General features: G+C 40.3%; 1 protein-coding gene across 1 annotated transcript in view; it reads right to left on the minus strand.

Moving 5' to 3' along the window:
- Window positions 1-10,577, minus strand: part of LOC111673193 (endophilin-A1-like) — a 25,218-nt gene extending 14,641 nt beyond the window's left edge. The window contains exon 1 of the mRNA XM_023430872.2: window positions 10,310-10,577. Within this exon, the coding sequence (XP_023286640.1) occupies window positions 10,310-10,354 (45 nt within the window). The 5' untranslated portion in view covers window positions 10,355-10,577. The remainder of the gene's footprint in view (window positions 1-10,309) is intronic.
- Window positions 10,578-12,098: the final 1,521 nt, after the last annotated feature.

The following is a 12,098-nucleotide window of genomic DNA, read 5'->3' on the forward strand; positions in this document are numbered from 1 at the left end:
GGTGACTGCTTTGTTGTGACATCACAAAGTTCCAGAAGTCCTGACGGCTGGTTTTAAGGCTCAGTTTCTGAATACAGGCTGTGTGCATTTCTCTGTGGACTGAGGCTTTGATACTTTCACAGTATTAATATAGAAGCTAGAGCTGATCTATAATCACACTACACATGGACACAGACCTTTAGACTAGATGGGACCTTTAATTATTAAAATATAAGAAGAAACCACACACAAATATGTATAACATCAGTCAAGGAGGGAACAATTTTGGTTCTGTTTGTTGGTTTGCAAGCAGGAGGTTTAAAAATGTGGACAGATTTCAATGGACTTTGGTTGACAGTTGGGCCATGGGCAAATAAAAAAGTTGTTTTGGCTGTAGATCTGAATTTAAGGTTTAAAATGAAGGATTATGGAAGAAGTGCTGTGATTGGTCGGCCAACCTGGAAGGTTGGGTTTAGGTCTAACATTAAAGGTCCACTGTGCAGCTGTCTTGTTTTTTAACTGAAGTTTCTTGTTTTAAAAAGTAAAATAAAATGTTGTATATGCAACCTGTTTTCATTTGGACAATGTATTGGTAATGTAAAGCTAAATTATTATAGGAAAATATTACAAAATGTTTAACAGCACCACAAATCTGCATCATGTTAGGTAAGACATCCGTCTTGGTCATTTTTAAACATACAGGTAACACTTTGAGGCAGTTACAGATGTACAATTAAATAACATGAAATAGCTAAATTATAGGTAAATACACAGTTTTGATTTGTCACCGGTGTTATCTTAAAACATTTTAAAATATATGGATTAGTAAAGATTTTTTTTCTCCTCTGGCTTGATGCACAATGTCCGATCAATAGCCGGTCTATAAGCAATAAGACACGAGTGCCAGAGATCCATAGCTACTCCTGTTTGTGTCCTCAGAGTGCAGACGCTCTGAATCAATACACGGAGCAGAAAAAACACTTTGTCGTCAATAAGTTTGACTTGTTTCATTCAGCTGCGTCTGCTGAGCGGCTCAGTGCGAAGGTTAAAGATGCTGCGTGGAGCATTTTGTCTGCAGCATTTGTCACCGTGACATTAATGACACTTTGTTATAATCACTCTAAATAAATTAGATTGTTTGTCCTTTATCTCGTGCAACACATTTCCCATAAACCCTGTGTCCATCTGTTCAACGAGGAAGATGCACAGCAGAGCGAACATGAGCCTAACAAGCATAAATATTGTATCAATGCAGAGATGATCGACTTGTTCATTCAGACATGAATGATTGTTTAGAACCATAAAAAACCTTGGGATGTATTTTGGATTCAGAGTTTTCTCATTCTGTAGAAAATGTTCACCAGAATACAAAATGTGTGTCTTAACCTTCAAGTGTCAAGCCATCAAACCAAGTCAAAGTTGAGTTTTTTTATCAGTGTTGGTCCAGTAAGTCTCAAGTCCTCAAATTTGTGACTTAAGTCCTCCACCTCTGCCCTGAGGTGTAAATGTGCATATCAATAATTATTAATGTCGATCAATATGAAAAAAAGAAAGAAAATAAAGAGTTTTTGTCTCCGTCGCTCAGCTTTAATGTCATGAGCCGGTATGATGAAGTGTTATATAACAACGGGTCACTTGATGTTACAGTAAAACACTCACATAAGAGTGTGAAGTGTGACAGGAAGCGAGAAAATGTAGTGAGTGAAAACGCAGAATAAAAATAAACAGCTGATGAGAAAATAAAAAAAAGATGCAGAGAACAGAGAAGTGAGAGATTCAGACAAAGACGGACTGAAGGAAAAAAAAACAAATATGACGGAGAAACCAGAGTCGAACATCGAAGACGGACGAGTGTGTCACTCCTCAGACGCTCACGTACTGGGTCTAATTCTCCGCTCATTTGTATTCACGTCATAGACGCCGACATCAAGCGTGCTCCATCTCCTCCGCCCCGTCAGGAGAGCGCCGCTCCATCCATCAGCACGGAGCAGCTGGAGCCGCGATCCACAGGCTGTGAAACGACTGTGTGAGTGTTTGATGGGCTTTAAGGGAATATTCCTGTCAAACTGATGGAGATAACTGATAACTGCTTTGTAATGAGCAACACAATCAGTTGTTGGAAGCTAAACTGGGAAACTTGGCGAGCTCCACGGGGTCGCCAGCGGAACGAGGACTCGCTACAAAACCCATCATTATCTTTAAAGTGATAAATAATCTGCTGCTTCTTCATGTGAAAAAAACTATAGGTTTGGTTTCAGTATCACAAACTGATCAGAAATAAATTTCTCATTTCTTTGGACTTTTTATATTAGATTTTACATCAGTATTAGACCTTTTGTTTGATTCTGATATCATTATTATTATTATCATTATTTTAACTGCTATTATTATACCTCAACTAAGTCTTATTTTATGCATCTATATTATGATATAGATGCTTTTCTACACTGTAATTCTGTAAGAGAACACTTAGTCTTTAATAATTTAAAGGAATAGTTCAACTTTTTGGGAAATACGCTTACTCCTTGTCGATTAAGACGAGTTAGATGAGAAGATGATATTGCTCTCATGACTGTTGAGATAACAAAAATGTATAAAAAGATACTTTTGTTTTTCATACTTTAAGTATTTTCACGCGATAATATTTATTGACTTTTACTCGAACAAGACTTTGCATGTTGGACTTTTATGTGTAGAGTATTTTTGATATGTGGTATTGATACTTTTACTTGTTGATTAGCACTGATGTCATGTTATAAAATTGATGCCCCTAGTTGGTATAACTGTACTATAATTGTAAATTTGCATTGCTCACACTCACATAAGTAACGTAGCTTTAAATATCTTCTCATTAGCCGAGCGTCAGGTAGCAACAACAAAGTGTAAACATAATTGAATATTGCTAAAATAAAAACATTATTCACAATGTTTAACTATATGTAACATCAGAAACCAAATGACAGTTATTAGCATGGCTAATAGCATGGCCAGTCAACCCTCCGACACTGACTCAAACACATAAGAGATGTCTTCATTCAGAATATGAGGGTTTGTGTTGGAGCCCTGCAGGGCGTCACTGCTGTTGCTCCTTATAGCATTTCTAAGGATTGATGTGGCAATAAAAACTCCCAGCAACGAGACACATATTGTTACAGAAGGAGGTCGTAATATAGACAATTACTCTGAACCGGGTTTGTGGAGTTGGAAAGAGTGTGGGAGGGAGGGAAGTAAAACGGAGAGAGAGATTGATGGTGATAGATTAGTATGCAAAGGAGCTCAGCAATATGTTGGCTGCATAAAAAGAAGAAGAGAAGAAGAAAGAAACAAAGAAAACAACAAAGGAAGTGATGAAAGAGAAAGCGAAATAAATCTGTGTGGTTTTATCTCCTCTGCTGTGGATCGATTTTCTTAGTTGAGAAGATGAATAGTCTACAATCACTGCAACACACACACACACACACACACACACACACACACACACACACACACGCTTTGTCCTCTCTAATATCTTTAGAGACAACCAGGCCATCGCTGTCAGCATCAGCTTGTCAACATGTAATTTTAGCTGCCAAACAGTGCTTTTATTTTGAAAGGGCAGCACAATGTTAGCAAACCTGAGGGATTTCCTGTCTTTAGTTGTTGGCTGCTACTGGTCAGCGCAGGAGTCACTGATTGTTACCATGGTAACACTGGTCTTAGGCTTCTTGTAACTGTTGAATTCTTCGTAAAGGTTAAACGGAGCTCAGCGGTTGGAAGCGGCTCCTCTGTCGGCCATTTTTTTCCAATATTGAAAAAAGTATTAATTTACCCAGAATTCATTGCACCACAGTGCGGCTTAAGATAGTTGAGGACTAAACTGTTTTGTGTGGATGAATTCAGACAGTCATTGTTGTGGCAACTCAACCAGTGAGATGATTTCTACAGTCTTCGGCCTGTCATTGAAGCGAGGTGAGGAGGTCAGGGGTCAAAGGTCAAGGAGCGGCGAGACATTAGATGTGATAAATACACCTGAAACCAAAGGCACAAAGCAAACACACGGGTCTCCCTCCCTCTGCTCCTCCGTCACGTGTGATCCACTCAAGGGAGATCAATTATTGAGTGAGCCAACCAGAGCACAGCCTGTGCTGCTTTCTCTTGGCACATATGTGGTTGCCACGACAACACCGTCCCCTCAAACAGAGAGGAGTGTGTTTGATCAGGAAGCAACAGAGAAAGATCATTTTTTTCCTTTCAAAATAAAATCAAGCAGAAATATTAATATCATGATTTTTTTTAATGAGATTATTGATTATTTCTCTGTATTATTTCACAGCAGCATTTTGTATTAATTCTGCAGGTGATGTAAATAAAAGCCCTGACCACTGTCTGAACATCTCCTCCCTCTCCTCACCCCTTCTTCTCCCATGATTCTCTTCTTCCATCCCACCAGTCTCACTTTGTCTCATCCTTATCATCTGCTCTCTCCTCTTTCCTCTCCAGTCTGACTCTTTTTTCTCCTCTTTTCGTTATGTATATTTAGGTATCGATCTCTCCCTTCTCTCCCTCATGTTTTATTCAGCCAGGTGGACTGAGGTGTCCCATTTCCTGCCCGTGCCGCCGGCGTTGGCGGCAGCAGCAGCAGCAGCAGCCATCATCCTCTCGGTCGAGGGCGCTGCGACTCAGCAGTCGGCTTCACGCGGACGCCGCTCAGCTCTGGTTTCTACCATCCATCTGTTAAAACACGAGTGAGGCAGAGTCACATGTATGAACGCTCACGCTGAGACGTGTCCTAGATTAAAGTCTCCGCGGGCAACGAGCCGACGCTCGTATCAAGTTTTAATGTTCCCAGAATTCATTGCCTTCTGCTTACAAAACAAAGCTCCCATTCCTCACATCTGATTGGCTGAGAAACCATCCACTGGCACTGAGCATACACCTGAGATCAAAGAACACAATGAACCCTGATTGGAAACAAGAGGTCTCACTCGCTCTGACTTTTAATCTTCTAAAAAATTCCAAATTGAAGCAACTTCCTGTTTAAACAGATTCTTGTTAAAGCTGCTAAGAGTTGAATATAAATATATATCCTTCTATATGTTGGTTTTTCTGAACGTTATAATCCATTAAGGTCCCATCTTGGTTGCTTTGGCGACACCTGTGGTCACTCGTGGTAACGCCAACTCCCAGAATCCTTTGTCCTGCAGGAAACTCGTCAACAACGTCATCCAGCACAGTTATAACGAACTCATGATCCAGTGTCGTCTTCTGCATCGTATTTCCTCGTGCGAAGATCGACAACTCACATCAGAGCTGCAACGATCAGTCGATCAAAAGGAAATTAATCCGCAGGAGACAAGAGGGCTGCTGGGAAACGAAGTCTGAATTTGTAGAAACACCAAGCATCGACAACATCACTGGAATAAGACAGAAGTGCGTATTTCACGTATTTCATCATGACACAGTGAGTCGTGACCTTTCTGCGTCGTTGTGTTTCACACCGAATTAAGAGTTTTTAACCTAAAATTGCCCCTCGTAGCGTCGGGACGGGAGTTGTGTCAGAGCTGCGTGTAATCATCTGTAACTATCCCTCACCTCTGCGACACAACATCCACCCCGTTGCCCCCGGTTACAGGTCCCATTGTGTTTTTGTGTGTGTTGAACTCTGCTCGACATATCCATGCACAAACCACGTTGATGAAACAGATACACGATCAATAGATAGATAGATAGATAGATAGATAGATAGATAGATAGATAGATAGATAGATAGATAGATAGATAGACACTTCATGACGTGTCACGCCGCCCCCTCTCTTCCCATTAACGTCTGCAGTTGATTCACAGATCTATTTCGGGCCTCGCTCTCCGCCTGCTCGCCCTCACGCTGACAACATCTCGCCTCAGAGAGACACCGCCGCTTCTGATCAAACATGTGATTCAGTCTTTTTTATCTATTTCCTCCTGCTCCTTTGTGACGCCGCTCATCTCTCTTCAACACGTTAAGGACAAAGAAGAAGAAAAAAAAAAAAAAAAACCCTGATCAACAGCTGATTCACAGGTGGACGAGGCTGGTGACATTTTAACTCAACGAATGCGGCGTCCGAACAAGTGTGTGTGTGTCTACATCTTATTCCTCTGACATCACCATGAACACACACGCACACACACACTGAAGTTCATTCTGACTCAGTCCCACACACACCGTCCTGCTGCTGGAAACACTCACTAAAGCACCAAATGTGGATTAATCCGCCGCTGAAAATAGTCCCCAACGAACGCACCATTTCCTCCTGTTTGAGCAACTTTTGCTACAAACTCAATTCTTACAAATGAAAATGAATATTTGTGAAGCATTTTTTAAAGCTTGATGTCATCAGAAGGAGCCGTGGGCTTCAGGCTGAGACACAGACAGAAAGTGTAGAAGAACTAACACATTTCAGTCCTCTGGCCTCGCTGGCTGGTTCTGCTTTTTCTTTTTCAGGTTTAGACGTTTTTAAGGCTCCTCTGATATCAATGGTTTCATCTTTTTAAAATGAGAAATGAGACATAAATACACCTTAGCTGCTGTTAAATCTGTGGGGGAATTTAAAAGGGTTTGTTTGTACCAATAAAGAGGATAAACTCCATCTTGTCCTCAGGGCTCTGGGTGTAATTTACTCTCTCCATCTGAAAACACTTCTTCTTCTAAAACACACCATCCTAAATAAGGGGCGCTAAAACACTAATGATTTTGAGCCACGCTGGCTGTGCTGCCCTGCAGGGAGGGTGAAGGAGTCTCGTTTTGCAGCTTCAGCTTCAAATAAAGTGAAACCTCCAAAGTAAAAGAAGCAAAATCAGATTCAGTTTCCTCCTCTGTCATTTTATACATTTGACAGGTAATTAAAATAATTTAAATATGTCAAGAAAAACTATTTAATTACTGTTTTTTATTTAGTTCTTACTTCATGAATATCTACTGATGACAGGTGAGTCTCTGCAGCGTCTCTGTCACTTCCTGTTTCTTTGATCCGAGTTAAATCCCTGAATGAATAAAATAATTCGATAGGAGCAGAGACTCGGAGCCGGTGGCCTGTCCTCTTTTGGACGGATTATGTTACGTAAAAAAAGAAGAAACGGTGCGAATCCTCCGGAGCTGTCTGAGCCTTCAGGACTGTATCTGTCTCTGTCTCTGTCTCCGTCTCTGTCTCTGCTGCTGTACTTTTTATTTTTATTTCCTGCTCTGTTCTGCTGCAGTGACCCAGTTCCCCACCAGGAATCAATAAACATCATCTCCTCTCTTTATCAGCGTCGCTTCATCCGTCAAATGCAACAAACGCGCAGGAATTCGTCCTGATGACAGTCGGGACAAAACACAGACATGAAGGAAACAGATTGTTTTGTTTGTTTGTTTGTTTGTTTTTACACTTTAGAAACGCTCTCGTCCTTCAGGATGACGATCAGGTTTCTTCTTCAGCTTGTATTGACGGTGCTGAAGCTCTCGGGTCACATTACTGTATGAAAGTGTGAAATAAACAACATTCTCATTGATTTAGACTCACAGTGGCTCAGACGTTACTGAGGAGTATAAACAAAAGCATAAACGCAGCTACATTGATTCCCAGAAGCAACACTTTACTCAAAGTCCAGACTACAAGAACACAAAACTCCTCGACGACACAACTGATGAAGCATTTAAGGCTTGAAACGCTTCATATGTGACATTTTATTGAGCTTATAATAAAGAAAATTAAAAAGTAACGTTAATTATTTTAGTATTTCTTATGCTGGATCGAATCCTGAAGTATTAACCACAGACTGTAAATAAAGACGTAGCCTCTGTGACGTCACCCACAGGTTTCTGAAGCTCAGAGTGAGCTGCTCCACAGTCGCCATCTTGGCAGTGCCTGACTCCGCCCCCCCCCCAAAGTTCAAACCAGAAATAGACACAGCGGACGTCGTCTCTGTATCCACAGTCGAATCTGGGACGCTGAACAGAATGGAAAATATCCAAATCTATCAAAGTCCACAGCGTCCAGTCATTCCAGTCTCCAGAAGAGTTAAAGCACCCTAGGATTTAAATCAGGTTATTTATTTATAGTTTTTATGAAAATGTAACACGAACTGTTGAATGGAACATATTAACGCTTCAAACTTTTTCACCCACTTTGAGATCGATCTGATCGTCTTATCAGCTGTGGCAGAAGTAGAGACAATAAATAAGGAGTTTGTTGTGGAAAGAAGGATTTGATGATGTGATGGTTTGAGACGTGCGTTTACACAACTGTTCGACTGTTTTTAGACGCCAAAGTCTTTCATGTAAACAAGTATTTCCTGGTTAAATAAAAATATCAACTAGAAAGCAAATGTCTAAAATGTAAATAATGTTCGGACACAGTGAAGCTGAGATTATTTAACGTTCATTCCTCTTAAAGATTACTGTAGAAAATGTGCAGAGATGAAAGCATGAATGACTGAAGCTGCAGTCCGAGTCGAATCAAGTCCTGAAAATTAGGACTCAAGTCCGAGTCCTGGACTCGTAAAAACGACATGCTAAGGAGTTAGTAGATTGCACTTCGGTCCAAACTGAAATATCTCAACGAGTATTGACGTCAGTTCGTCTGAAACAGCTGCTGCCTTCCTGTCACACTCTCTCTACCTTCATCTCACGTTCAGACTCGTCATCTGAAAGGTCAAAGGGATTCCTCACGAAGCTCTTTGTTCCCGCTCGTCTGTTTGTTCTGTTCTCTTCCTCTTTACCTTCATCTCGACTGTTTCACCTCGTACTATATATTCATTCAGAAATATGAGTAAACGTCAGGGTTTGATGATGGAGGGATGATAGAGGGATGTATCAGAGGATGGAGGGGGGGGATGGAGAGATGTAAAGGAATACAGAGGAGGAGGATGTTCAAAGAGAAGAAGAGGGGATGGTGGGAATATGGAAAGATGTTTATGACTAATGATGGAGGGATGAAAATGGAAGGAGAAGGGAAGGTTTCCACAGAGGATGAATGTAAATAAAGGTGGAGGAGGAAAACATCAAAGGATGATGAAAGGATGACTACGAGGAAAAAAAACAGAGGGATGAAGAAGAGATAAAATGTGTAGAGAGGTGATGAAAAGATGTCTCCACATATAAAAAGGACAGAGACATAAAAGAGGGATGGAAAGGTGGAAGATGGAGGTGTAGAAAGAGGTGCTTGTGAAGAGGAGGGATTAAAGAGAAGGGAGGATGACTAAGAGACGGGAGGGGAAACGGATGAAGGGATGATGGAGGGATGGAAAGTCAAAGAATAATAACAGAGTGATGGCTACAGGGGAGAAAGGAAGGAGAAGAAAGAGAGAGAAGTGGTGGATGGATGAAAAGACAAGATGGAGAAATATTAAAAAGGGAGGTAAAGGAAATTAAAGGAGTGATGGAAGGAAAGAAGGATGAAGGATGGAGGGATGTAAATAAAAAAGGAGTGAGGAAAGGACGCATGCTGGAAGAGGAAAGAACAGGAAGTGAATGAACGACAACGGGGATGATGGATGGATGAAAAGACAGAAGGATGCAGAGGAGACGGAGGGATGGAGGGATGTTTACAGGTAAGGGTTGTCAAACATGTGAAACGGGATGAAGGAGGGATGGATGTAGAGAGAAAGACGAAGAGCTGGTTTATCCATTAAGAGTGATGGATGAAAGAGGGATGGAGAGGAGGATGGAGGGATGTTTGGAGGAATCATAAAAGCAAATAAAAGGATGATGGAGGGATGAAAGAAAAGAGAAAATGAATTAAAAGGAAAAGGCAGAAGGATGTAGAAGAGGATGGAGGGATGTGTGGAGGAATCAGAAAAACAGCTGAAGGAATGATGGAGGGAGGGGAAAGGAGGATGGAGGGAATTCCCTGTTGCGTGCAGCAACAGCCAATCAGCTCTGCAGACACACGCACACACACACACACACACACACACACACACACACCGTTTCAACTCACATTATGTTACGTAATATTACATCCCAACCTGTGTGTGTGTGTGTTTGAGGGTTTATACCCCGAATTCACAGTCTCACCAAACACCGCGAGAAAACAGCTTTAAAAAGATCCACAAATCTCCTTTAATTCACCTAATTCCAGCTTTTTAAACATGAACATTAATATTCATCCACAACGAAAATGTAAATATGGTCCAATGTGATAACGGCGTCTTAAAAGGGACAAAATAAAAGCGAGTTTTAATCATTTTAACACCCCAGGCGTCTGCTGAGCTTCATAAACAGTGTTTTATACCAGTCTCACGGTTTCCCGCTAAATTAAACATGAAAAGTGTCGAGATTTTTGTAGAAATTGTGCGTTAAACAAACACAAACAGACGGTGTGTTCGTCCTTACCTGTGTGGCTTTATGGAACTGCTTCTTCAGCCCCGCGACAGACATCACTTCGGTTGCGGAGGGGGAGAAAAAAAATGGGATAAATCAGGTTTTAAAAATATAAATATGTAATAATACTGGAGGGAGGGAGGGGGGGGAATACGACCGAGCTCGAGCCAAAAAAAAAATGGCGGTAAATCCTCCGGTTAACGGTCTCCAGACGTCGATATTGTCCGTTTATTTTGGTCAGAATTGGTGGTTGAAGCCGATGGTTGTCAGACCAGACCAAACCCAGCTGGAGCTATTTTCAGTCTGAGAGAGAGAGAGAGAGAGAGAGAGAGAGAGAGAGAGAGAGAGAGAGAGGCGAAGATCGTCTAGAGACATGATGGATCACTCCATGTGGTAAATAAGTGCTGAGTCTGCATCCAACAGCCGCTTTCTTTTACTCATGAAAACAATACTAGAATCACCTCCTCGTGGTTGTATCCCTCCGCCACTCAGACTAGTTCCAGGTTACATCCCTGTTTATCCAGAGTCATATAAAATATTAAACATTTGTGTGCAATTTTTTTTTTTTTGTCATAATTGCTGTGTGAAGTCTTGAGTAATGGCTAAACAGTGTTTTCTGAGGTCACACTGACCTTTGACCTCTGAGCACCAAACTCTAATCAGTTCATCTTCGAGTCCCAGCGGAGATCTGTGCCAAATGTGAAGAAATTCCCTGAACACGTTACGCACATATCGCACTTTGGGTTTTTTAAATTGCTTAATAAATAAATAATTTTATTATTATAATATTATTATATATATCATATTATTGACCACTGAAGATAATAACAACAAACATTTTCTCAAGTATTATATTTAAATACAATTTTGAGATACTCGTACTTTATTTTATTATTTAAATTTTAATGTACCTTTATATTTCTACATTATGAAGATTAATATTTTATTTAAATGTGATGCAAAATGTTTGTTATGATGAAAAAATAACATTATATGATGATGATGATGATGAGGATGGATAATCAATCATAATCATGTTTTTCTTGACAAACAGAATGAAAACTTTAGCTTTATTATGTTTTTATCCTCGTCAGTTTAATTATACGGGAAGACTGTGTGACTAAAGTTTTATATTTAATTTTATTGTTCAGAATAAATCAGTCACTTGTGACTGTAATAATAATAATGATACATCTGTAAAATCCTAAAAAGTAAAATACTATAATAATAGAAAAGCCGTATTTGGTTCACAGATATAAGCTATAGTTAATACTGTGAAGGCATTATGTGTTAGATTTAGTTCCTGGAAACAGAGGCGGAGTGAGAGCTCTTTGTTTTCTCTCTTTTTTTAATCTCTCTCTGTGAAGCTGCTTTAAATCATTTTGCTTATCTGTCCATCAACATACAATGAGAACCGTGTTTGATAATCGATACCGCCATCTGGCATATACAAACGATCTTTGGCACGGACGTTTTCTGTGACGTCACCACGCCGCCCTCCGCCACCCACCTCACGAGCCTCCCCGCGTCCGGAGCACGAGACATTTGGCTGAGATGCTTTTGGAGGAAATTGATAAAAATGTATTATTATTATTATTATTATTATTAATAATGATGATAATAACAATAATAATAAGTTCACGTGTTTAAACGTAAAAGAGAGAAGGAGGAGACTTTGAAGTTGGGGTGGGTGTTTCAGCACCAGGGACAGCTCATTAGAGGGTCTGATGTTACATTCAAATACAGCTGCGAAATCGGACATTTCGTGAAAAAAAAAAAAAAAAAAACCGGAAAAAACTCT

This window comes from Seriola lalandi, unplaced genomic scaffold (genome assembly GCF_002814215.2).
Source record: "Seriola lalandi dorsalis isolate HSWRI2012SDOR001 ecotype SW California unplaced genomic scaffold, Sedor1 jcf7180002054913, whole genome shotgun sequence".
Taxonomy (NCBI): domain Eukaryota; kingdom Metazoa; phylum Chordata; class Actinopteri; order Carangiformes; family Carangidae; genus Seriola; species Seriola lalandi.